The sequence below is a fragment of the Pezoporus occidentalis genome, unplaced genomic scaffold, assembly GCF_034315485.1.
Source record: "Pezoporus occidentalis ecotype Australia unplaced genomic scaffold, CSIRO_AGI_Poc_V1 ctg56, whole genome shotgun sequence".
Lineage (NCBI taxonomy): Eukaryota > Metazoa > Chordata > Aves > Psittaciformes > Psittacidae > Pezoporus > Pezoporus occidentalis.
In genome coordinates this window covers 231,262-258,900 of record NW_026915899.1, presented here as the reverse complement: position 1 = coordinate 258,900, position 27,639 = coordinate 231,262, and the positions used below count along the sequence as shown (strand labels likewise).

General features: G+C 41.2%; 1 protein-coding gene and 1 long non-coding RNA gene across 6 annotated transcripts; one reads left to right on the top strand and one right to left on the bottom strand.

Annotated features, from left to right (window-relative positions):
• Positions 1–294: 294 nt before the first annotated feature.
• On the bottom strand, positions 295–23,569 carry PUS7 (pseudouridine synthase 7). 4 transcript variants are annotated; one of them, XM_062638273.1, is made up of 17 exons: positions 23,439–23,569; positions 22,186–22,304; positions 19,874–20,352; positions 18,362–18,446; positions 18,153–18,254; positions 17,072–17,234; positions 12,682–12,793; positions 10,672–10,749; positions 8,904–9,032; positions 8,552–8,677; positions 8,202–8,263; positions 7,630–7,790; positions 6,639–6,765; positions 5,792–5,893; positions 2,657–2,786; positions 1,775–1,866; positions 295–1,032 (listed from the first exon to the last, which is right to left on the bottom strand). In XM_062638273.1, the coding sequence occupies exons 3-17, from the start codon at positions 20,236–20,238 to the stop codon at positions 896–898; spliced, it is 1,971 nt and encodes a 656-aa protein (XP_062494257.1). In that variant the 5' UTR covers positions 20,239–20,352; positions 22,186–22,304; positions 23,439–23,569; the 3' UTR covers positions 295–895. The 4 variants fall into 4 exon arrangements, with proteins under 4 accessions (XP_062494257.1, XP_062494260.1, XP_062494258.1 ...); XM_062638276.1 differs by having other exon boundaries at positions 17,090–17,234; XM_062638274.1 differs by having other exon boundaries at positions 19,874–20,267.
• A 69-nt stretch (positions 23,570–23,638) lies between these two features.
• Positions 23,639–26,575, top strand: LOC134173842 (uncharacterized). 2 transcript variants are annotated; one of them, XR_009968411.1, is made up of 4 exons: positions 23,639–23,712; positions 25,347–25,428; positions 26,095–26,223; positions 26,469–26,575. It is a non-coding gene; the product is annotated as an uncharacterized LOC134173842 (long non-coding RNA). The 2 variants fall into 2 exon arrangements; XR_009968410.1 differs by lacking the exon at positions 23,639–23,712 and having other exon boundaries at positions 23,725–25,428.
• Positions 26,576–27,639: the final 1,064 nt, after the last annotated feature.

Genomic DNA, 27,639 nt, shown 5'->3' with positions numbered 1-27,639 from the left:
GTGCTGTTCCCGTGTGGAACGCGCGGCCCCGCAGGCTCCGCCGCTTCATGCCGCCCGAGGCACGTCCCCTCCTGAAGGCCCACGGAGCAGGCAGCCGAGCAGCGGCGACCGGCTGCTGTGGACACGGCTTCAGCAACACGGGTGTTGCTTGGTGTAGGAAGAGGCTGAAAATGCAGTGTCTTGTTTCAGAACGGTTTTATAATATATAGGGCTTTTGCCTGCGAGTAGCCCAGCTCATTCCCTGCCAGCAACACACAGACGAGATGTGTAAAGAAAGGAGTTACGGGCAGACAATTAAGACTTTTGTCTTCATTTATTCTCAGTACCTGTTCTCTGGTCAGGTAGAACAGAGCTGGAAAATACACGCAAGTATTTTCCCAAGGAAAAGGACAAGTTAAAACGGCTGTACATCTTTACAGCACATACAAAGCCTTGCTAAGAATCCTCTACTGCACCAGTGCAAATGCTGCCAGCAAAACCTCCTGTGATACAAATGTTAGTTGATACGTTAATTTTGTTGTACCTTATCTTCCTAAGCTGTCAGTTAATGTATGTGAAGAGACTCTAAAGTGTGCTGAACTCATGAAAACTTTGTTTGCCAAAGAAAAGGCAAGCTAAACATTCTTCCAGGTCTGGAACTATTAAAAGTCCATTTCTTAAAGATGCATCCATATTACAGCTCAAGCAACTTACTCATTAAAAGCACCAGTCACTAAGATCTATATTATATTACAGCCACCATCTTGCAAACGACTACTGAAGTGAAATGCTAGCACTAATAAAAACTTAAAAAAATACAAATCTCTTACTACCAGTCTTTAAAGAGTTGTGCAGAACACGTTAATAGGAAAAGACTTTTCCCTATGTTAAAATCCCAGTGATCTCTGTAGTTCGCTCAGCGTAACCAGGTCGTATTCAGTTGTGTCTGGTTCTTTATGCTTGTGTCCATTTTCAGGACTTCTCGGATCGCCATGGTAGCATAAGTGGATGGGGGAAGAGAGAACTCCATCTTCAGTGCCCTGAATTTACCGTCTATCGTAAGGGGGAAAAGGAGACAACACAAAGCAGGAGAAAGTTTAGGGCATAAATAAGCAATGATTGTCCTGGATGCCATGTAATGACTGAAATTTTCTACAACCAAACCCCCAACCCATAAAGCAAAACAACCATCACCACACTCCAATTTACAATCCACAGTGGAATTTCATAAAACAACTTATTTGACAACTTCTTTTTAACATTCTCTCTCACCAAGAAGTAGAGTTGCAGGGATTATTGTCTTTTAAAAGGAAAATAAACTTTTATTCTTTCCTAACTGAACTCTTGGTCTCTCCACTTTTTCGGAGCAGCAGTGTCACAAGACCTTGCGACCAGGGTTGCATATATAAAAAAAACTTCCACTGAATTCTGCTGAGTATTTGACTCGGTTTCTTGTGTTCAGCACAAATAACGCATGCTCTAGCATACAGACAATTTGTGCCTTGATTCCACCTTCATGCATTTCGCAAACACTTCCTGGTAAGCATTTACTCAATTTTACAGTTGCCCATCAGAAAATGTCACAGTCAATGCAGACCACTGGAAGGATTGCTTGCACTCCTGAGAAATAAGGGTCCTTATTTAGACAACCAACTTTGGGTATCTTTAATACCATTGCTTACCAGTCTTGCTAAATGAAAGCTCTTCCTTAAAAAAGCTTTCCACATGTAGCAGTTCAAAGCAACAGACAGATCAAACTTCTATTCTGCAAACATCAGCAGAGAAACCAGCTTACCTGTAGGAAGAACTGGTAATGGTTTTCCTTCCAGCTTATCCAAATCCGTAGTAAATAATGGGATTCTGGGGTCATCATAGGCTACTACCTCCCTTTATAACAGAAATAAGATTTTGTAATTATTATTTTATTACAGTACTTTTTATTGCTATTCCAACCTGGCAGTTACAACTGAAATGGAACTGATTTTCTAGTAAGGTAGGGTGGCGTTTATGCTGCAATAACTGTTTAAAATTGTTTAACTGCAATAAAGCTTTATGTAGAAGCCTTGCCTCTGATGAGGATTATAAAAGAAACCCACCTGCTTCCCCTCAGGGGCTGTCAGGATTAAAACAAAGTGTAGTTTTGTAGTTTTTGTCTCCCTGTGCATCACTGATCGTCTTTCTGCACATTTCTACTATCACCTGTTTAAATCACTTATTTGATTGCCTTATGACAGCTAGGCTGGATCTCTGCAACAATGATTTAGTAAGTTTAATCGACAGACAGTGAACTGGACACCAACTTTCTCATAGGAAGACTCCAAAAAGGCACATTTTGAATATTATCTGTCATAGTTTCAACATAAATAATTATCTATGAAGTGTGTAGGCAAGCCCATGCAAGGAGTATAATAACTAAATAGATGTCTTGACACTCAAGCATCACAGAACCAGAGGACCAAGGAAGAAATAAGGCTATGGCTCAACTTCAACTGCCTAAAAAATGTAGGAGAAAAGCACGTATTCCCTTATATGTGCTTTCTCCTCCCTATCGATGCTTCAGTCTACAGATATCCCATAGGTCAGCCTAATGGTTCTTGCACTTAAGTCATCTCACATATAGAATCATTTAGGTCTATGCTGTCAATTCGAGTGTAATTTCCTTTATCCTTCTACTCACCAGTTGACATTCTGAGGTCGAATGATAATCTTTCTGTATGCTCCAGAAAGAGAATAATCTCTGATCTTATGCCTCATGTTGTTGATATCAAGATTGTCATCTACTAGCATTTCCTTGTAGGCCTCCCCAACTGCAAGAAAGAAAAATATTTAATAGGAGAGAGCTTAGTGCCGCTGATCAAAACAGTCACTTTCATGGATCATTCCTTCCTTTATATGGAGCAGGTTTTAGCATAAATGGGATAAATGTTGCACAGAAGTTTAAAGTTACTTATTGCAAATCTTGTTTGCTTCTACACCCTGATTAGTAGAGGCAGTAACTAAGAGAGAATCTTTCAGATCAGAATTTCAGATGAAAACAAAATTTACAAAGTATTTTATTGACATTTGATTGAGATCCCACATGCTTTCCAATTATCTTCACATGACTCATCTCAGGTGTACAGATTAAAATCAATGTGGGCCAGACTGCCCACTGCTCTATCTCTGAAAAAGCAGCAGAGTGAAATGAATTAAGAGAGCCCCAGAATAGTCAGCAGGGATCTTTACACTGCCAACAGGAAGAGTAACTCTAGTACTGTCTGGCATCCTTCAGTAAGGATGTGGGCATGCACACCTGGGGAAGACAGGGAAGGCAATGGAAATGCAAGAATACTGCAGTTAAAATGCTGTCTGGTGCCTCTGATTTGCAGCGCAATCACTAGCATTACTTCATGCAGTTGGCAATTTTAAATAGGAAAGCATTAGGTTTCCTGTGGTCAAATCTCAGTATAAATGTATTGAATGTAAAAAATTGCAGCTTTTCTTTCCAACCTTTTTAACTTGGTGTTGTTCAGAGCCACACTTTATCTTCCAAGTATTTCAGAAATGGGGATAAATGGGATTGTGGCTCGGACAGGCAGAGCCTCCAGAGACTTGACCAGTCATCTAAGGACAACCAAGTCCAAGAGCAGTTCAACCCAATATTGAGGAAAACAAGCCTACATATTGGTAGACTGATTTGGCTAAGCAGGGGACTCATGATCAAGCTCCTATGTAAGGACACACACAGTAGGTGAAAGCTAGGGCCAGTTACAAAGAAGGAATACACAAACATTGTCCAGACACGTAGGGATGATGTTAGGAAAATCAAAGATCAGCTGGAGTTGAAATCAGCAACAGACATCAAGAGCAACAGGAGTTAAACTGCAGTATCAGGAATGAAAGAATAAAAGGGAAGAGTTGGCCTGCTTCTCGTCAGGGCAGCTGGCCTTGTGACAGACTGATATTCTCAGTGCCTCCTTTGCCTCAGTCTTGACCAGCAAGGTCTTCCAGGCCTGTGTTCCAGGAGCCAAGGTTCAGAAAAGATGAGGACTACCAACAGCAGAAGATTATACAGGCTGAGTGGGCTGGCTTTTGTCATGGTAAAGCTTTTCTCTGTCATCTCTGAAAGATCATGGAGATCCGGGGAGGTCCCAGGTGACTGCGGGAAACCAAGTGTTGCACCCACCTTCAGAAAGGGCAAGAAGGTTGAGCTAGGGAATTACATACTTGTCGGACTCACTTTAGTCCCTGGGAAAAATAATGGAGCTAATCCTCTTAGAACATGTTTCTGGGCACACAATGAGAATAACAGTGAGCATGGTTTTACTGAAGTGGGGAAAGGAAAAGAAAAACAAAACAACCTACCAATCTTACTGCCTTCTATAATGAAACTATTACAGCTGTAGATGAGGTGAGAGCCATAACTTTTGCCTACTTTGCCTTTAGCGGGACTGCCAACATGTTCCCACAGGAACTGGATACAAGGATGACAGCATCCTTGTATCCAATGTTAGAACATTACATTGGGTGGACTGCTAGACAAGTAAAGAACTGTCTGGCCCATTGTCTCAAAGGATAGTCACTACTGGTTTAGGCACTACCCAGAAGCTCACTGCAAGCAGAGCTTCTCAAGGATCTGGAATGTGTCCTGTTAAATACTTTTATCAGCACACATGGAGGAGGAGCTCGAATTCACTTCAACAAGTTTGTGGATAAAATCTATCTGGAGTGGTGGCAGTCGATACACCCAAGGGCAGGCTGCCATTCTGGGAGACTTCAGGAAGTTCAGCAGGGACAAAGTCTTGTACCTGAGAGCAATTAACACTTTGCAGTGGTACAGGCAAGGGGCCAGCCCTGCTGACTGTCACCTGAGACTCCTTGTCAGAGTGCCCTGGCGCAACAAAAGCCAATAGCAACAGGAGCTTAGCCAGTAACTACATCAAGAAAGGAAACTACTGCCCTTTACTGGGCACTCATGAGACTGCACTTAGAATGATGTGTCCAGTACAAAGCAGATGCCAATAAACTTGAATGAGTCAATGGAGGGGCACCCCAATGGCCAGGGATTTAGTCCATGCCCTGTGAGGAGAGTCTGAGAGACTGGTTGTCTTTAGCTTAAAGAAGAGAAGACTTAGAGGAACTTGGAGACTGTGTGTTCCTGAAAGTTTCAGACAAAGCTCTGAGCAAGCCGGCCTGAATACAAGCACTGATCTTTCTTTGATCTAAAGACTGGACCAGAGGGCATCCTGAGGTCCTTTCCAGCCAAAATGATTTTGCAACTCTATCCCTTAAAAATAACATCATGTTCCATGCAGATTAATTGCAGGTCACCCAACCTATTCATCAAAAACAATTTAGATACAATACACTGTATATACAGGATATGAAAGAGATACTCTTTTTAAATTATTATATTTTTAACATTCACATTGGTTAATATTTAATTAAACAGATCTGATTCTTTTTCCTAACTTCAGGCGTTTGCTTGGATTACAAATTCTAGAAGTTTAGCTTGTTTTCTAATTTAAAAACGAAATGCATGCACTTTGTAAGTAACATTTCACTGTTCTGTTCCCCTTGTGCCTGGAAAAAATTGCATTCTTTGGAAAAGCTACTTGCTAAAAAGAAATACGAAACAAATTTATGTTACATGAAACAAGTACGCAAACTATTAGTATCACTGTGGGAGAGGGTGACAGTAGATCAGAGATCTGAAAGAGTGTGTTATTTTAATGGTGACCAAGGTTGCACAGATCTGACGTACCTTTTAAGGAAAATATTAAAGCGGACTTACATTTTCTGAGTAAGTACATAACTTAAGAGTCAGACTTACTTTTGTGCTTTGGATAAATAACATCAAATCCAGGCAATGGCATCACTACATCGTGGATAGTGTAGTTATCAACATCTCCTTCTTCGATATGAACAGCTGTGGCTACAGTCAGCACAGAAAAATGAAGTTACTGGTACAGATGCCTGTGACAGGTGACACTGGCTAAATTTGAAAAGAACCATGTGATTGAAAGAAGCCCCCTTTGAGAGGGGTAACTACTGCGTTTTATCTCCACTTAACAGGCAACATTTCCAAGAAAAGAAGTAACAGTCTTCAAGGCTGTCACAGTTACCAACAATCACAGCCTGGTTTCCAGTGACTTTTAAAGCTGACGGAGTAAGGACTGATAGATGAACAGTCCCCCTTACCGGCCATCAGGCATACACGAAGGAGAAATACTGTGGATATTCTCACCCCAGGGAATACCAGAGCAAATACAAGTGAGGAAAGTTTTAAATAGTGTAGCCTCCGCTTTACAAGATATTAATGCAAACAAAACCTTCTGTGGTTAAAACATCTGTAACATCCTTCCATAGTTCTCCCTAGCTCAACTACGTTTGAGTCCATTCTTGGGGAACAATCAGTCCTTCATAGTCTCTCTTTCCTATCCAACTATTTGGAAACACAAGCAAACCCACAGCTCACAGAATTTACTACCTAACTTCAGATTCCTTGCAAAATTTGATGAAACCTACTCAGTGGATTCAGAAATCACTGGAGCAAAATGGGCGAGGCGGAAAGAAAATATGTAAGCAGTGCCGCCTGAACAGGTATTCCTAGGAACACCTTATATTCCTAGGAATTTGAACTACACAGCATCACTGTGTTTTTATTTGTCTGATATTACCTCCTTTAAGTGTGAGATCTCCTGGTACAGCTCTAAGCCCATATTCTTCTATTCTCTTGCTCACCATATTATTCCACACATAACTCTGGTAGCTATGAATATACATTAAGCGATTATTTCTTGGTATCTAGAGGTAAAGAAAATATAAAAGTGAAACATTAGAAATATGTATTTTTAGTTTTTTCTTTCAATCAGAACAAAAAATGCATATTTGAAATGTTACCTTTTTCAGCAACAAGACTTACACAATTACTTGGTTTACAGATGTGACTTGTGTTCATTATTTGGAAAATGGGTATGTGAAGAAATAATGCTTTTACACGTTTGAAATTAACACAAAACCCTCCTGTGCTTAAACAATCTTTTTTTTTTTTATTCAGCAGCTCATCAAACACATGGGGCTATTAGGCTATTCTAAAGGACTGGATTCCTATTCAACCTCCCGAAATCTGAAGTAGATTTTGCAGATGTGAAAGCACAGTGTTATTCTAATTACCTTCTTCATAAACAAGAAATTATTCCTCGGCTCCTAATGTGCCCAGTAGTTTGCTGCTGATGAGGTATTTTCTCCAAAGACTTGATCTTGATTACAGCACTTGAAAATGACAGTGAACCCACCACATCTATGCCAAACTCAATCATTAACATACTTATCAGTTTAATTTATACTTTTAAAGCAACTCTGATACTGAACTTTTGCACAATTCTCAGATCTGTGTTATACATGGTTATATGCTAAGTCTAATTGTATTGCTTCCAACATACAGGAGAGACTGTTGTATAAACTGGAAAGCTCACTATGCACACATTAATTACAGGTGTTGTCAGTTACCATGTGGCAATACCTCAAGCAAAAAAGCAAGGATAAACAGAAAGATTTTAAACTTAACCCTCTACCCATCAGGCACCTATGAGTCTATTTCAAGTTCATCATGGTACCATCAAAAGAATGTTTATTCAAGCAAATACCCCACAGCACTTTTACACTCACTATGCCAAATGCAGAGATTATGTTCTTCATTCCATACTTTAAGAGTCCACGTAGAAGCTGTCCTTCCACGCACCTTTTTACAGGTAGTTTCTTGAGGGCTGCTGCTGGATCTTTAGTCTTTGCCCATTCTTCTCTGCATTTCACTAAGTATCCCTTCTCAGCTAGAACAAGGACATGAAAATATTTTAACTACACATCAAAAAACCACCCATCTGACCTTTAGTTAAAACAGCTGAAAACTGGAGTTTCAGTCATGGTAATTACATGTATTAACAGAATCACAGAACAGTTGAGGTTGAAAGCCTTCACGTGGAGTCTGAGCAGACCCTGTGTATTCAGATGCCTTTTAACCCCCACTGCAAGAAACTGCACAATAAGGAAAGGGAAGAAAGGCAGAGTCAGAAGAGTGCATCTCCACTGCTAAACTGGATGAAGTTTAGCACATGTAGAGCTGTCCTTGCTAACGTCTTTTTCCATTAAAAGACTCAAAATCTAAGTGTGTTTTTCCTGAACATACAATTCTTGGAGGAGGAGAAGCAGAAACACCTGATGTGTCATTTTTCAGTCCTTACCTCCTGGTCTTGGTTTTAGTATCAAATCCATTACTTCATGCCAATTGTTCTGTAGAATAGCTCTAAGATTCAAACAGGAAAGTGTATTAAGAACTACATATATTTTAAGGAGATTTAGCCAACTTACTCAAAAAAAGAAGTATCAGTGGTTAGATTTATGCAGTATTACAAGTAGTGGTATTATGCAAGACACCTGCTGAAGCAAGTTCTTTCTTGAATCTAAACTTAAACCTGGCGTATCCAAGATGCTCGAGAAATGTACCCCAAAATACTAGGAAGTTATACAGGGATAAAAATAAAATCTAAAATGAACAAAAGGGGTGGTGGGGAGGGATGAAAACAACACATACCTGCCAATCTGATATGTAGGAACAGCTGTGGTTCCAAATCTTTGCATTCCATAGTAATTAATGAATCCAATTTCCCTGAGAGATTGCATTGCTTGCTCTATCTGGTCATCAGTTCCTGTTATGTTTCTAGCATTAAAAAAAAGAGACAGATCATTAAGGGCTTATACTATTTTGTGATCCCCATAATCCCCATAAAGCTCAACATCAACATTATAAAACATGTATCAAATTCATCAGACTCCTGCCAATAGGACTCTTCTTTTTTTAAACACAAGATGCACTGATATCTTTTAACTATTTAAAGGGAAAAAAAAAATAAAACCTACCAAAGCTGTCTGGACTAACATATTACCTGAGAACAACAGTGAAATGGTTCCCTTGCAGTTCTCCTAATTTCAGTGGATGATTCTTGTAACTGAAGTTTCCTAATTTGAAGTTCATCAAACATTTATTCAAATGAGCAAGTCTTTGTGCAGTGATTCTAAAAAAGAAACAGACAACAGTGACCAACACATGCTTAGCAAAGCAGATAGTTAAATGAATACAGAAATGCTGGCATTCCAAGAGAAAACGCAGTAAGTCCAGCTTCCTCAATTTTCTATTGTTGCCTTTTCAAAGTATTTTAATGAAATATCTAAAAGAAAAAAAAAAAACAGATAATTCTCAAGGCTACTCGTACAAGAGAACATGTGTACCATGGCAGGCACTGTTAGTACTGTCTTTCCCTACGTTACAGCAAAAAGCCCTATGTTGCAAAATTGATGTATATGGTATCCCACAAGCTGAACTCTGCTTTGAGGAACTACACCATGAATACACTCTAGTTAGCACAGTCATAAACACAAAGTTAAGTAGATAGCCTCTGTGCAAGCTTAGTGCAGATGAGATCCAATCTGTCACTGGTATCTGCTATTTTTGTTGCTAGTACTTTTGGAAGTGTTCCCTGTTCTTTGCATCAGAGCTGCTCTTTGACACTTCTGCTAAAGTTTATCAGCAAGTTTATCAACTAGCATGGCCAGCATATGGGGCTGGCAAATGGTATGTCTCCTCTCCTGCACCATCCTTCTCCATGGCTGCGCAAGAGAGTTGGGTACACTGGCACTATTGAACAGACACCACAAATCAGTACACTCCTCCCCAGTCAACACACTGAAGCTCTGGGACACAACATTAAATGTGATCATGTTAAAAGTAAACAGAACAGCACCTGAGATGGCTACACCACAAGTCTGGTTACTTGTCATCACTTGCCAAACTTGCCTTGCAGCAACAAGAATCTGGGGCTTCTCAAAACTCACAAATTAGTAATTCCTTTTATATGTGCAAACATACACACATGCAAACCACTTGGAGGAAAAATATGAATAATTAAGTATTGAATGCCCTCCTTTTAACAGTGATGTGATCAGATTTCTGTCATTCCTTGGAATTCCTCACTTGAGGAGTGTGGTTTTCAAAGAGTTGTAAATAGTAGTCCAGGCAGAATATTCCAGCTAGCTAAACAGACATTGTAATATATGACTGCGAGGTCATCATCCTCAGTTATGGATGTAACACTAATTTCAAGGGCCCAGAAACAATAGAATTATCTTGGAAAATGACAAAATAAACTTTTTTCTCTCTTAATAGGTAACTTATGATAGTAGGTTAAGGCAGGAAAAATTCCTCATCATATTTTGCCCCTTCTGCCTACTCATAGATGATCCAAGGCAGTGGTTAGTTGTTCAGAGTTCAGTGAGAAAAAAAATAGGACTCCAGCTGGAGGAAGAGGAAAACAAAAGTCAGGAAGGAAATGGGACATAATTTTCACCATGTCATTCTGGTTTTCTGCTGTTGCATGGGAGCTGTGCAGCGTAAGAGCACATAGGCAGTTTCACCCACTGCTTCAGCCAAATACATGTGTCCTGCCTATGACTCAGAACACCAATGACTTGAAACTACTAGCAACCACCATAGAGTAAAAAGGATTAGAGCATCTTCATTAATATACGAGCTTTACAACATCGAGACCTGAATCTGCTATGTATTACTCAGACTGCAGCATGAGTCTTCAAGGTTTCTACAGAGATACTCAGGCTCTCATGGTAGAAGTGTAAATACTCCAGCATACATTGACTTACCTGAGCACAGCAATTTCTTGAACTGTTATAGCCCTTTTATCCTTGGTTCCCATGTAGGAAAATATGTTTGGCTTCACTCTGAAAAGCAACAGTAACAAATATTACATATATTAAAATAGAGATCAAACATCATTTTTAGTGTCATTACCCAGAATTATTAATCTTTTATATTAAAAATAGAAATTATCCATATATTCCCCAGAACTAGCCTACAATTTTACATGTGTGACGTCTTCACATCTCATCTCTGAGTAGATAAAACACAAGGAAACTTCTCCGATTTAGAATCATAGAATAGTTAGGGTTGGAAAGGACCTTAAGACCATCTAATTCCAACCCCCCTGCCGTGGGCAGGGACACCTTACGCTAAACCAGATCACCCAAGGCCTCGTCCAACCTGGTCTTGAACACTGCCAGGGATGGAGCATTCACAACCTCCCTGGGCAACCTATTCCAGTGCCTCACCACCCTAACAGGAAAGAATTTCCTTCTTATATCCAACCTAAACTTCCCCTGTTTAAGGTTTTAACCCATTACCCCTTGTCCTGTCACTATAGTCCCTAATGAAGAGTCCCTCTCCAGCATCCCTATAGGCCCTCTTCAGATACTGGAAGGCTGCTATGAGGTCTCCACGCAGCCTTCTCTTCTCCAGGCTGAAAAGCCCCAACTTTCTCAGCCTGTCTTCATACGGGAGGTGCTCCAGCCCCCTGATCATCCTCGTGGCCCTCCTCTGGACTTGTTCCAACAGTTCCATGTCCTTTTTATGTTGAGGACACCAGAACTGCACACAATACTCCAGGTGAGGTCTCACAGGAGCAGAGTAAAGGGGCAGGATCACCTCCTTCGACCTGCTGGTCATGCTCCTTTTGATGCAGCCCAGGATACGGTTGGCTTTCTGGGCTGCAAGCGCACACTGCCTAGAAAGCCATTACACATAGACAGATTCACTTTTACCACAACTGTGCTTTCAGAATATAAGCTCTGAAGTACTTCTTTGTATTAATTCACTCAATACCCAAATGCAGAGCTACCATTAATTTCGCTGGAAAAACCCCATCTATGCCCGTTTCTTCCTTAAACTTCAATAACAGGTCTGTCTGAATACCACGCATGCATGTTACATGAGAATTTGAAAAGGTAATTTAAAATACGATGTACTTCTTTCCTTGAGAAGAAAATTTCCTTGCCTTTCCACTTCGTAGTTCACAGCCTGTGTTACACAGGAATATTCCCAGTTATTCCAGGTATGGGCACCAGGGGGTAGCAAGATTGCCATTACATACATGTTTCTACCCAACTATGCTCCTACCATTCTGTTCTCAACTAGTAGTAGTATACTGATTGAGTCTAGATTACAAATGTTTATTTTTGGACAGGAAGGGGGAAGGGAAAAGGAGGGGAGAAGTGGGAAAGTTTCTCTGTGAGTAGGTCACTGAATTGACCCAATTTTAAAATAATCCTTCCTCTGCAATTCACTGTGTTCTTGTCACGCCTTTGGCAAATCTTGTTGCTGCACTTGATGGGATGAAAAGTACTAGGATTGTGTTGCCATGGAAAAATTAATACATGTAAGAACACTTCACGAAGTGTAACTGCTTAGGAACTGATCAGCATATTATCACAACAATATCTGACAGGTTCATAACATACTTGCATTTATTCACACACTGGGGAAAAAAATAGCTTTTAATTCAGGATACGCACATCAAGGCTTTGAGCAGCCAAGCCTTCCTTAGATCTTCAGCTGTGGACCTTTTCCCACTGAAGCACTAGAGGACAGTCCTTTAAATTTGGGGGATTATTTTGTTCCATTCTCACCTCTTTCCAAAATGCACAAGTGTCGAATTTAATATTATCAAATAACTTTTCTAAAACCACTGGGTACAAACTAGGCAACAGCCAGCACTGTGCTGCTCTTCCATAACCCTGAAGCACAATATTTGCAGCAGGATGAACATATACAGAGGGAACGCTGCATGTCACCCAGGCTGGCAGAAATAACAGCCTTACCTTAAAAATTTGGATAGGACATTAATGGCATCCATGGTATCCTTGTTCTCCTTATATAGGACAAAGTGGCAGTAACTTCCCCTAGATTTTGGCCAAGAGTGTTTTCTTGGATCTTTAAAAACAAAAGGTTCAAATTTGTAAAGTGACATTTTTTTTGTTTAATCAATATATTTGCCATTGCAGCTACATTTAAAAGAACATGCAAGAGTTAATTTCTGCTGATTTCCATCTGCTTTGAAACAAGAACAAGTTAACTGCTGACAGCGAAAGCTGCAAAAGGACCTTCTCCCCCTTTCACAGGGCTGTAAACTTCTCTTTAATAAGTTCTGTCACCTAGAAAATCTTCATTGAAATTACGACAGTTCCTTTGTCAAGAAATTATCTACAGATATACCCTACTCATTTAACTGACATATTGCCTGATCATACTTTCCCCAAACATTATCATTACACTGACTTTGAGCAGTGAAAGCCACTCCACATTCTGTCTAGGGCTTTCTACAAGTAACAGATGAGGACCACTGGAGCCCTGTTTGTGGGAAGACTAGTTATTTTTTTATAGTTTAACACAAATCTTCATTTCTGTAGGATTTTTTCTGTGTCATGCAAAGCATGGGTTGTATCTCTACAAAAGCCTAGAAAAAAGTATACTCACAAAAAAATTACTTTATCTCTAAGTCCTATGAGACAGAAAAATTCATGCCAGATACTGTGTCATGTTTAGAGAAGGGCATGGGATGAGATAACTTCAATTCCTGCAGACTAACAACTGATGTGCAATTCTGCACAATCATTTGGCGTTTCCTGGAGGGGGAAGAAAACTGTGAATGTATCTGACAAGTTTTTGCTGCACATAAAAGCCTCCAGAGATAAAACTTGAGCTTTACAATCATCCACTTCTGATGGCATTACTGGGAAGGGGGACTGATTCTACACAGGTTTAGCAACCAATTCTGAGGTGACTTTGTTTATCAATTCTTTGTTTTATAGGAACAAAACTAAGGATTTGTTTTGTTTTAAATGAGAAGTCCCTTATCTCTGGGTAGCCACTAAGCAGACATTCCTGGTGTTGTACAAAAAGGGCTTAGGCTTTTTCACAACAGCAAAACCTAACTTAAAAAGCCAGTCCTATTCTAGTAACAAACCCCAGTGCAGGAAGGAAGCTCTTGGGAAATTTTGCTCTTTTCGTTCAGTTAGTTTAATAAAGCCCAGATATCCCACACAGACAGTGAATGTTTAAGTTGCAGGAAACGTGTGGGTAAAAGGTAATTCCTCTTGCCTTTTTTGAGAAGCTGCCATCCATACACACACTTCTGAAAAACATTTTGGATGCTACAGTATAAAACACTATGTGCAAAATTTTTAATCACTGAAAAATTATTGCAACATTTGCTTTGTACCATCAGTTTCTAAGCAAAACCACCCCCTATGGAGTTTCCTAGGACCTAAACGGAGCAGCACGGCCCAAAGCCTGTCAAGAGACCTCATGCTCCTGACGGTCTCCCTTCTGAGCCACCACTGCTCTTAAACACAATCAATGAAACACTGTGTTCAGCTTGAAGAGCAACATCCTCCATGAAGAACTCCGTAATTTGAAGGAAAGAGAGGAAGGCAGAGCATGATTCACAAGGAAAGTCTTCTCCGGTTGGAACTGTTCTTCAGCTTTAACTAATCCATCTTGCACATGGTCATTTCAACACGCTTCAAACAGGGAGCCCTAACCTGGGCTAGACTAAAAGGGCTCTGTAGACACTCCCTGTACCAAAGGGCTCTTCACGCTCTGGGCATCACAGCCATGTGCCCATCCACCACACTGCCAGCCATGCTGCAGCTCCAGTCCTGATAGTTAACCATTCCTCACCCAATGCTTCAAAGTATTGAACTGGGTAGGTGGACCAGAGGGACAGATTGCAGTCCTTATTGCTATGTTGCAGAGTCATGTTACGTTTTTGACAGCAAAATACTTCCAAGCCCTTTTTTCCCAACCTTTTGCTGCAACTCAAGGGCTGGAAGCTCTGTTTTAATATCAGGAGGTATCATATATACTTTTAAAATCGCATAAATACATATATTTATGCCCAAGGCTGAAGGGCAAAGGCTTGGCTTAATGAAATCAAGGGGAAATATACCACAGATGTCAAACAATATTGGCAAAACTGACCATTCACATCACTCGCTACTGATGGACTTTCTCTGCACCAAGTGACTGCTGCCTATACTGCACTAGAAAAAAGATGCAGCACAAGCCCAATTCTTGGCTGTTTCAGGGAATTTTAAGTATTACTTAAGTGCAGGGGTTTGGGGTTTTTTAAAGAATTAATTGTAACTAGTTTGGCCAGTCTTGACGCTATTTAGGAGGTCGGCATGGTTGGCATTTCATTTTGTTAGCATGAAATGTCAACATCTCTTACCTGTTGCAGTTCTGACCTCTGTCCCAATGCATAGCATAAAGAGCACAAAAGAGTAGCATTTAATTTTTAGACTGTCGAAGGGGTTTTAGAGGTGAACATGCAGGTTTATGGTTATGGGTTTGTTTATGCTTTAGGGAGCATCCAACAGTTAGGTGGTGGATGACAGCAATTTAGACAGTTATGCAATGGAATCGTGCAGAGGCAAACAGTGAACATATGGAAAGCTTCAATTGGAGATGCAACAAACTTCATTTGTGGACAATGATGGAACAGCAGCTTGCTGACAATTTAGTGAGACAGTAGTTTAAGAATTTTGGGTGTAAACTTACTACGTACACAAAGTAGCTTCTAATTTTAAATTTTAGGGAAATATGTTTGATAATCTTTTACATTATCAACAAAAATAATCAGGTATCTCAGCTAATACTTGAATACTCTACACTTCTGAAATGCTTCTTGTTTGGGGAACCCACTCAGGACTAAGACGTGTTAGTGGCTTCATAAACACAAAAGATAAATCTAATCCTGACTAAAAAACCTTGCACTCTTGAAACTACATTCACAAGCATTTACACACACTCACTGCAACTGCACACATCTCCATGCACGGGTATTTGTAGCATCACAACTAAAGAATCCAAGTTTAAATAGATGATGCTTCTCTGCATCACAAGATGGTGCTCCAGATAATGTTTTAATCCTAGAGACACATCACTAAACTCTTCTCAGCACATTTCAAATAATTAAATTCTCTTATACAGTATCTCTTAGATCAGACTGGTCAGCTTAGTAACAACCACTTGATTGTAACAATGATTAAAAAATAGAAGGAGCAGAAGGAAAAGGTGGAGGTAAAACCGTTTCAGACCAACGGAGAACAAAACTGGCTGAGGAGGATTTTGTGCTGGTAAGTTACATACTCCATGCATAAAGCATGCAAACATACAAGTTTTCTAAACATGGTTAAACAAGATACATAAACACATTATAATTTTACCAACAAAAGTACAACATTCCCATATTTGTCTAGAATGAGCCTTAAAAAAAAAAACAACTGAATGTGGAGATGGTGTTATTTCCAATTTTAAATTATCTCCTTAACCTTTCTCCATCTCCTCCATCTTTAAAATGAAAGGGCTTGGTTTACATACTGTCATTTGTGGTAGGCTGATATGACAGGAATGCTATCACTTTAAACCAAACTAAACTTTAGTATCTTTAGTTAAAGGTGCAATACTCTACATGTAAACAATCCTCGCAACTTACAGCAGCAACAAATTTCCAGTAACATTAAAAGATGTAGAACACACGAATTCATCCCCAGTAACCAAAACAGTATTTTGTAAGATGAAGGTGAATAACATTTAATTTTGAAAATCCTTCATTACTTTGATTGTTCCAATAGTAACTGTGATTTATAATGAATAAAGACAATTTTCTGCAAATATAAGTAACCTTGGAAGCAGAAGCAGCCTTAAAAATCATGGTAATTATATTATGTTTATATAAACCTATAAACCTGAGACAAAAAATAGGTGCTTTTCTCTATTCATGTCATTAAGAATTTTGTCACGGATTTTCAAGACAATCAAAATTATACTGCCCATCAGTGTAATGCACCCATTTCAATTACAAACTCTTGCTTCCACAATTCACTCTTAAACATCCAGGTATACTCATGAAAGCTAAATTCAAACAAAAACCTACAAAGCCCCTACTCTGCCTATTCCCACTGAAACAGCAAAAGGTCCTCTCACTTCTAACACAGTTGTATTTGATGAATGATTTGGAAAGAAAAACAAGTAGAAATTTTAATTTGAGACCCTCCTTGTGTTCCGGGTCATTACAGAAGCACTGATCAGTTGCAAAGAGGAAAAGGCAAAGCCACACTACATTAGGAGGTACACTCCACTTGAAGGAAGTACTTACTAATGATTCTTATTTCGGGCATAATTTTAACATTTACTTTACCCAGCTACTGTGACACTCAAACTCACTTGCCAGTGCTTTCTTCCCAGCAGCGTGATAAGCAATAATGTATTTTTTTCCATCTCGATCTTCTGTTTTAGTCTCCAGTCCTGGAAACAAGGACTTCACAGCCTGGTGGATAACTGTTCTTTTTTCTTTGGTGTCTTCAACTACCTGTGTTAACACACACGCATGCAGAAACCAAATAAAGTAATGAAAAATGGGAGGTATTCTATCAGAGTTGAATTTTGCATGCTTAAAGAAAACTTAACCAAATCACACCAAAGTGGTGACTAGGAATACTTTTAGAAGTCTGGCCTGCTTATTATAATTAGTTTGAAAAATAATAAATAACTCTGCCACAAATCCCTGTCTCGACATTCACAAAAGAAAACTCTCAAGATTTATTCCCCTCTTCTGCGCTTAATAAATTTCTCTCTTCTAATTAAATCCCTGGAAAAATGAAGTTTTTCTGTAAGTGTTAAAGGGGGAAAAAAAAGGCTAAATAAGATTATGTAATGTGTGAATGCTTATTTGAGATTACCAAATTTAATCCTAGCAATCTGTGTCCCAAATTTAACTCAACAGTTATTCTGCAAGTATATAGAAGACTTGGATGTTTGAAAATACCAAGTTTTAATTTCAATTTGTACCTTCTTATTTTTCTTGCTACCGAAGAGTGTATCTTCTTTTCTATTAGATCACTAAACACTGACCTTGAAAATAGTCTTTAGTCTTTCATCAGGGTGGATATTTTACTTAATCCTTCTTGCATAATTATTCTATAAAACAATACTAGACAGATATATACTGCAAGGAAATTTTAACACCACAGTAAATAAGATGTGTATCTGAGTTCATGTGTATAGTCCCACTGAAATCAAAATGACAAGTCATATGCATGAATTTGAGTATTATCTGTAAAGCTTTACATAATTAAACCCTAAACTGGAAATACTTCGGTATTACCTGCTGCATCATGTTCAAACTGCTCTGATACCTCACATGCAACTAGGAAGTATGTATCTTCCATTCACTCCCCCTCCTGTCCTCTGTCCTTCCCCCCAATTTCATATCATTTATTAATTTTACCTCTATGGCAACACTAGTTTCCTTATTCTTAAAAAGCTGGAGCTCCTCTAAACGCTGCTTGTCTTCATCTGACAAAACTGTAAATGTTTCTTCTGATGGGTCCTAATACATATTGGGAGGGGGAAAAAAGAAACATCCAATAATCCTCATGGAACAACTGTCGACCTTTTAATGGTTTTGCTTTACCAAATATTAACCTCAAAATTTACCTCATCATCCACTGGAACAGTAAAGTCATCTAAATGGCTCACACGTCCATCTTTGCCTATTTCATGGACAACAAAGTCTGAGTATCTGACAGGAAGAAGTAAGTATTAAATTTGTAATAAAATGAAATAAAAATCCCACATCACACAAAGTCATTTCCCAAGAAGCTGTTTGCCAGCAAAATTCACTCAATTCAGAATTCACACAATTCAATTCATATAAAAGAAACTTGAACCATGAGAAAGCTGTACCTATTTCCACCCCTCAGAAGGATACCACAAGAACACAGAAGTTAGTCTGGCCTATTTAAACACAGCAGACTTCTTTGCAGATTGCCAAAAACCTGCTGTAGTTATTCTGAGTCATTTTCTTACTAGCTTTCAAAGATCTGTAACATATATCCTCAATCCCAGTCATTACTGACAATTAATACTCTACTGCATTGCTACAATGTAAATACAAATGCATTAACTCTGTCAATTCAAATAACCTGCAGAATAAAGTACATTAGCAACTCTTAAGGAAAGCAAGACAAATTCAGCTGTTACATACATTCAGTTATAGAAAACATCTTTCGATTTAACAGTTACTCTATGCAAGCAACAAAGAATTTGGGAAATTTTCAATCAAGTCACTATGTCCAGTAATAACATCTAATAGAGCACAATCTAGGTTGGAACTGCTACATGATTTCTACTGAGCATTTGCTTGTAAAGGAGAAAAAAAAAAAAAAAAGGAAGAAAAAATTTTTAGCCTGTGAATGTTGAAAGATGAATAAAACTTCACCATGGGAGTGTTTCGACTGTATCTCTCACAAGCCCCCATTTGCCATCTCTCTGTGCAGTATCTTCTATTGGTAGAATTCCTTCCTGAGGAGTGTTTCAGGTCCTCTCTCCTATTATCTCTTGCTGTCTAGACATGCTAGTGACTGGTACCATAAAAACACCAGGACTAAATTAATGATGCATGTTATAAACTAGGATCAAAGAAAAACTGTAAGCCCTCAAACGGTTTTAACACCTGGCTACCTTTGGCCACCTCAGTTCAAAACTGGCAGATTTCCCAAAAGAAAGTTCAGCACAGACTGTGCTCCCCAGTGAAGGATTATGCCAGCATCTTAATGCTGCATAGAAAGATTAAATATATACTAAATATGCGCACACCACTTTATTATGTAAAATGATCTAAATATTAAGCCAGTATTTAAAAACGGGGACTTCTATTTGTGCAAACAAAGCATCCTTATCTGCTCTGCTAAGTCAGGGCAACAACGATTCTGACTTCAGTGAGTTTTTGTATTTGCATTTTGTTTTATTCAAAGATGTTATTTAATAAAACCAAAGTAAAATCCCAAATTAAACCTTTCTCTCAGTCCTAGCACCAGGAAAAGAAAGTGATGCACCTCTCACATGGCTGCACATAACCCAGTTGCATCTTGTGAGTCAGAAAGGAAAACAGAGAACAATAGCTGCTTAACAAAAGGTATTAACATACATAAGAAGACAAAGAATTACCTCTCTTTCAAGATTCCAGAAAACCCTTTATGAGAACTAACAAATTTAGTTATGCCAACATCACTTTCTGTCAGTCCATGCTTCATCATGTCTGCAAAGCTCTCTGGATCTCCATCTTCATCACTGTCCTCTAGTTCCTCATCTTCCTGCTCCTCACTTTCCTCATTGGGGATTATTTCATTTTTCATGTTCTCAAGCAGAGATTTGTCAGGTTGTTCTGTTACAGTCTCAGTGCTTTGCCCAGAGTCATTCTCTGTCTTAGACTTCTCTGAGATCTTCTGTCTTTTAACTTCATCTGCATTAGCCACACCATCCTCAGAGTGAGGACGTTTCAGGGATACACTATTCTTTTCTACAGTTTCCATGTTTAAGGCACAGTGTAAGATAGAAAGCCCTGAGGAGCAAGAAGAATGGCTTATTTCTTGTCTGCTTAGAAGCAATATCAATACATAGTCTCTTCACTCCGAGGACTCTGCCCCCTGCAAGAGTTCAGGAAAACCACATAACTTTCCGCATTTTAAAGTTAAACATCAAGATTTTGTATAGCTAGAAACAATATGCACTCGGGAGGAGAGAAGGGAGATGTTAAGAGAACTTAATACTCACCCTAGGCAGCATGCGCTCTACAGAAGAGCAGGATCCAATATTACACTGACCATATATCACCACCGTCAACTACTACCACAGCTGCATCCATGCACAGAGGCTCTGCTGTCATTAGCAATTTAGTGCCTAAGACACTGCTTGTTCCCAAGCCTTCTATTATATGACTACTCTTGAGTATTCCTTTTTCTATCAAGATTCCATCTTCTAAAGATCAAGAGAGGATGGCTCGATTCCCCCAAACCTGAAGTCTCATCTCTTCCTTTTCTATGTTCATCTCTTCTAACACCCACAATCCCACATGGAACTCAAGGTGGCAGCAATTCAGACCAACAGATAAAGGGATGAGATACCAAAATCATCAAATGACTGGAAATAACAGAACAACAAGTAGGTTAAATGATCTCCAAGAAGCACATGACTACTCACGCTGGTAGAGCAGAGCTGTTATTGTTCCCTGGTAGTGTGAGCTGCCATCTTTGTGTCAGCAGAGCTAGCACCTTCAGATCTGAAAAACTGAGGAAAACTAGTTATTTGAGAAAGTTTTAGGCTAAAAAAGAGAAACAAACTATTAATATACGAATGTGATTGTTATAGAAACTGGTCACCTCTGAAACCAGGTATCAGCAGCTGTGTAGGAACAGACACAACTACTCAGACAGACAAATTAATAACAAACACAATTGTAAAAGTGTAACCAACCCAGTGACATAACACCGCTATTTAGCAAGCTACAGCAGAGAAGTCTGATTTCTGTGTTTATGAAAGGAGACTGGAGTTCCTATAATTAGGCAACTGCAGGACCTTTTTCTCACACCACCCAACTGGCACACTCATGTAGTGGGGATAAAGTGCAGGTTTTGGGGGCTGCATGGGGGGAGCCCATCAACTGCCCTGTGCTGGCCATGGCCAGTTCCAGCTGGGTCCACAATGGACCAAACTCACCACCTGCCAGAACTCCAGCTCATCAGATGAGCCCACCGTGCCTCTGCTCCAGCTTGGTTAAGAAAGGGAGAGGCAGCTGGTGGCAGAAAGTGCAACAAGAAGCAAAGGAGGAGGCACGTGAAATGTGCTAAAAAAGACATGGGAGGATGCATGGGAAGAGAACAACTGATGGGGGTGCACTCTTGGAAGAAGGATCTTCACAGGGACACCCCTGAAAGGACCGCAGCCTGTCAGGTGCCTACACTGGGACAGGGATAACATGGAGGGGCCCACATGGGAACAGAAGAAATGAAAGAGAAGGAGCAACCCTCCATGGACCAATGCCAACCTCCTGCACTCCCGCTGCCTCACCGATGAGACAGAGTGTAACCCAGAAGATAAGCAGGGGATGGGAGATGAGGAAACCAGGGGAGGGGAGGTATCTGCAGAGAAGTTGAGCCTGGGGAAGGAGATCTTCTTGGGAAAGGAGTTTTCCCCAGGTGTTATACTGGTGGTCTGCTTTGTATCTCACTTGCCAAATCAGTAATTTGAAATGTATGTTAACTGGCAATACGTTAAATTCCCAATTTAATTGTAATCAGGACAGTTCTGCCCACAATTAGAAAATCAGTGTACCCTCAGGCAGAAAGCATGATTTCAGTTTGTTCTCAAATAAAATGAAAATACATAAAATCCTTTAAAAAGAAAAAAAACAAACAAACAAACAAACAGAAACCAAAGCCAAGAGAAGCAGCTCACCACCATTTCCAGATTCTCCTACGTACCCGAATTTATGGAGCCAGGGTTACAAAGCACTTATGTGGAAAAGGCTTCTAGATGGCTTGTGAATGCCTTCACATGGCAACCAAAACACCCCTCAGCACAGCAAAGTCCTCCAAGACACCTGCAAAGGAGGTAACGAGAGACTTACTTTTCTGACATAAAACTGTGATACCTAGTTCCTGAATGATACAAACTGGTAAAACAATTCAACATTGGCCACAAATACTCCAAAGTTGTCAGACACGGCCTATTCTCACAGCAGAGGAATGACTTACACCAAAGCACCACCCTGTGCCAAATGGGCGCCATAACCTGGGAAACTTTCTGCAGGGTAATTGCTCAAAGGAGCAAACTGAACTGAGTAAGGCGCACACATTCTCACTTGACCAGACTGCTAGTGAGAGGGTAGTGATTGCTGCTCCACTGTTTCAGTCCTCCTAGCAAACAGGTGTTTCCATAAAACCCAGAATATGCATAAGCAACAGTTCCACAGCAATTTCAACACAGACCATGTTTTAGCAGAAACAGGATTTGCTACTATAAATAAAGGGCTTGATTCTCCCCAGCAAGAAACGCTGACTGATGACTTTTGGTGTGGTACCTGTCGAGCAGACGCATGGACAGGTAGGGGCTACGGAGCACTTCATATTTAAAAGGGTAAATAAAGGAGTAGGAGCACGCCAGCGCTGGGTACGGAGCTGGCTTCTCACGAGAGGAGGCAGATCGGATTAAAAGGCAACCGACAGGAGGGGACGACGATACCGCAGCGCCCGAAAGCAGCCCCTTCCTGCGGGCGCAAGGAGCAGTTCCTAGCTGGGAGGGCAGCCACGGCCATGCGCGCAGGGAGCGGAGCGGGCCGGGCCGGAGGCGCAGCGCCAGGTCCAGCGGCCCGGCTCTGCCGCTGCCAGCCCCGGCGCTACTAGGGCCGGTCGGGAGCAAGTGAGGGGCTGGGCAGGAGAAAGGGGCTGCTGGTGGGCGTCCCTGCACCACGCGGTTGCTGATCGCCCGCTGTGGGCACACCGGAGAGGACCAGGAGAGCCTGGCGCAAGCGGGGTAAAGTTGCCCCGAGGCTGAGCCCCTCATCCGCCGCCGCCCCGCCCCAGCGCCCGACCCGGGAGCGAGGAACCTGGAACCGGCCGCGTCGCGGAGGCCGCGGCTCCCGCCCAGCCGCCAGCCGCAGAGCGCTGGTCGGCTGCAGCTGCCGGGGGAGGGCGCGCCGCTGCCGGCAGGGCCCGGGGAGGGGGACGCCACTTACCCGTACGCCAGCACGGGAGGACGGGCCGGGTGCCAGCGCCGCGGGGAACGAGGTGGCGGCGGGAGCGAGCGCCGCGGGCCCGCCCTGGCTCCGCGTGTGCGGAGGCGGCCTACTGCCTGCGCCCGCCCCTGGCCAGCCCCATTGCTGCTGCAGCGCGGCCCGGCCTGGCCCGGCCGGCGGGGAGCGCTCCTGCCCGCCCGCAGCAACCATTTGCTGGCGGCGGCGCCTCCGCGTCCGGGCCGGTCCCGCAGAGCCACCGCTTTTTGGAACGGGGGTAAGGCGGGCAGTCACCCCCGGGGCCCAGTGCCCATAGCGGGGCGGCTGTAACAGGGCTGCTACGGAGAGAGCGGAAGGCGGCGGCCCCGGCCCCTGCCAGGCGTGAGACGGGTGCGGGAAAGCCGGGGTTCAGGAGATGGTACCTGTGGAGGATAGCTCTTGCACACGGTTCTGCCGCTGCCGGCCTGATGAGCCCGCCTGTGACAGAGGAAACGGGCTTATAGCGTCGAGAGGGAGCAGACGAGAATCTACAGAACACCAACTCTGCGGAAAAAGTTTAATTTTCAAGCTGCAGCAGTAGCTGAAGCAGGAGTCACGTACACGAGACACAGGCCTTCCTGAGCTCCCCGAGCATTGGAAACAGATTGTGCTAATTGAACACTAGCCGCAGGACATTGATGTGTTCAAGAACCATTTCAAAACCTACACCTACTATGCAAATCATGCTGCCATTTTAAAACTAAGTAAACTCAGGCTGGATCGAGACCATGAGTCTTTCTGACCTCAGAATGTCACCCTCTACCCTTCTTTCCATTTTAAGCGGTGGTGCACAGACCCATCTTTTCATTAACTACAACACGTATGGTTTGGCTTTACTTTAAAGATGTGTTGTATCTGAGCCCTAGCCAGCCTCAGACTTCCTCTTTGCCAGGCCAGTAACACCACTTTAGTTTCTCATGCTTCCCATTCTCTAGTTGTATTCTACTCAGAACACTCATACATGATGAAATAACTGCTGTGTGTATATGGGGGCTTATTTTCTTATTCCTTGTACTTACTTTCTTATTTCACTGCAAGAGGCAAATGCTTTGGTTTGGATTTAAAAAAGTCCCAGGTATGTATGTGTTGCTCTAAGGCCAGCTTATAAAAGACCGCATGGAAATGCATGTTGCTGTTAGGAAGGCAGGAACAAAGATTTGTGGCTATCCTTAGTTCTAAGTGGAGATGGATCCAGAGAGATTTATGTTATTATGTTCTACGGGATCAAAGTTTTGTCTTTATCACAGATCTTTAGTTCACCCCTTGTCCACCTTCCACACTTGGAATTTAACCTACTGGAAACCAGTAGGGGTAACAGGAATGGGTTACATATGCTCCTGTGAACAGGTCAACAGCAGACTGCAACCAGCAACACATTAGTAATTGACAAGTCAGATTATGGTACTTGTGATGACTGCAGCATACCAAGGAATCCTGAGCAAGGGCTGCTACTGTCCAACACCCTGTGGTACGCTGCCCCAGTGGTAGGAAATATGAAAAGAGCTATGTGCCTTTTGATCGTTGCTGTCATCTGACCAGTCACTATAGCTGTGGCATGTTGATGTTGAAAGTCAGTTCCTTCACCTCTCCCAAGCAGATACAGTATCTGGCTGGGGAGATCCTTCAGCAAGAATTTTACCATGCATTGATCCAACTTTCTTTCTCATGTAACTTTTTGCTTCTTTTATCTTGTACAGAAGTTCCCTAAAATACTTATTTTTCCTCCTCCAAATTCTTACATTAAGTGCCTCCCTGTTTACAAAATCCTTGTCAGTAATTAAATAGCTTATATGTTACAATCTCTGCTTGGTATAATTACCCTACTATTAGTTCTCCCTGTTGACTGTGTTTATCTTCATCTACTACCATCAGCTCTGATAAAATTTGGAGTGTATGAAGTGCCTTATACAGTGAAGAACCAGAATTATGAAGGACCTGCAGGTGCTACCACAAGGTAAATAGCTACTAAGATCATTATTATGTATTTCTCAAGTTTTCTAATATATTCAGCAAAGTTTATTACTCCTCTCTCAATACCTGTAAGCAATCTCTGACATACTAGAGAACTACGTCTAAGATTCTACAGACAGAATCCTTGAGGCCATCCTTCCTATGGCTCAGGGGCTGGAAGGAGGGAATCTCTAGTTCTGCTTCTGAGATAAAACTGAGGCATTCTGCAAGCAGACACCATCAGTACTTAAAAGATGTCTTTGCTCAGTCACCATCTGTTATGGTCTAACCCTGATGTGGTTTCCAGGTGTGGTCTGCAAAGGGCACAGAGTCATCACCACTTTCTTTCCATTAGTCAAGTGCTTCTTTTACCTGCAGAAGTATAGTGTAAATAGAATAAGAATAATTACATGGCTGTAACTTCAGCTTGATTTTTTCAGTTGGTTGATTTAACAATTTAAAATACTCTATTAGAAATGATCTAATACAACTGTCAGGTGGTATCATTATCATTAAAATATTTGTTTAATCTCAATTAAAATGTGAGTATCAGCGCATTCCCATAGAAACCTTATTTAATGCAACTTAAAGGAAGTTTGTTTTGTAAGAGAAATTATGACTGACCATAGTTATTGCCTGTAATAAGGTTCTAATGTCTTCCTGCCCTCAGGATCCCCAGGAGGGGAAATCAGAATAGCACGTATTGTCAGATGAGAGCATAATTCCAGCTAGGAAGAGAACACAAGTGAGAAGCTTGTTGAGTCAGTCTCTTTCAAAGATGATCCTTGAAAACCCAAAGGTATGAAGTTGAGTTGTTCCCACTCAGTAGAAAAAACCTCATAAAATAGAGCAGCAATAACTGCACTCACACTTCCTCAGTTTTATGCCTCCCAGGGGCACTGACAATCAGGCAAATGAGTTGTAATTTTACACCTCTTTGCACCAGCTGCTCTTAACCAGTCTGATTTTTACCTGTCACTAAAAGCCCCATAGAGAATTAATATGAAAGAACTATTAAAAGCCTGATGTATTTTTCATATGTAGGTTGTTTGCATTTCTAATGCTTATTTTGAAGCTTTGCATGAACCAAAAAGTGGAGGTGATAACTCATAACACGCAAAATCTGAAAGTACAATATTATGGGAAAAAAGGTTTTTTTTTTGGAGTTTGAGAACTTAATGCACAATGTAAGTATGTCAGTGAGAAAGCTCTTTGAAGAATGTTGAAAACAATCCAAAAAGTATAATACAGGTTTCCACAATAATGACAAAAAATGGCTTTCAAAAAACACCCTTTTATAGAGTTTAATAGGCCATCACCTTTAAGCTGATTCTTCCCCTTTTCCCTTCCCCCATGATTTTTTTTTTTTATATTAAAAGCTGCTTATATTTCAATTTCATTTCTCCAAATCCTTGTGTCAATTAATCTGCAATAGGAGAAAGGTGGAAAAACATCTTATGGACAGGCAATGAGAATTTTAGTCAGAGAGGACTAGGGGTGGAGGCTGACCAAGTTGGTTCCTCTCTAGAAAATGAACTGTATGAAAGTTGCTGTAAGCAAATTGTCAGGTGCTGTGCTATATACAGGGAAATTTTAAATTAAGAATGTATGTGACTGTAAGAGATTAAGTAAAACCTTAACCATAGGACTGGGAGATAACTGTGAAATACATATTCTTTTTGTCCCTTTGCTTCACTTGAGGAGTTTGACTCAGGGACATTGTAAAGCTTTGCAGCAGTGTAGACAAAACAGGATGTTGTTGCCCACAGATGAAGGATCTTTGAGTGGCAGCGTTCAGTTTCTGCAGACAGTAAAGAGTGAGTGTTACAAGAAACAGGAGTCTGAACTGGGTGAATAATTACATATTTCTGCCTCCAGCCACAATTATCTCAGAAGGTCTTTCACCTCCAAGGGCTGACAGACCTTCCTGTGTATTTGTGCCATGGGCATAGGAGGAAAAAGCAGCTGGGCGAGGATGCAGAGCCTGAAGTGTGAGCTGGCAACAGGCCTGCTGCTTCTGCTGCTCTCACAAGGGCTGTGGAAAAGTGAGGATGTTGGGTGGTGCTGGGTGGGACCACCTCTGGCTACAAAGCTGCTGCTGCCTCTCATGCAGCAGGAAGAGTGGAAAGCTGCAAAGGTGGAGAGAGAAAATAAGCTATCTTGGCAGCTTGTGCAGGGTATATACCTGGCAGCTTGGTAGCAGAGTGTGCTCTGT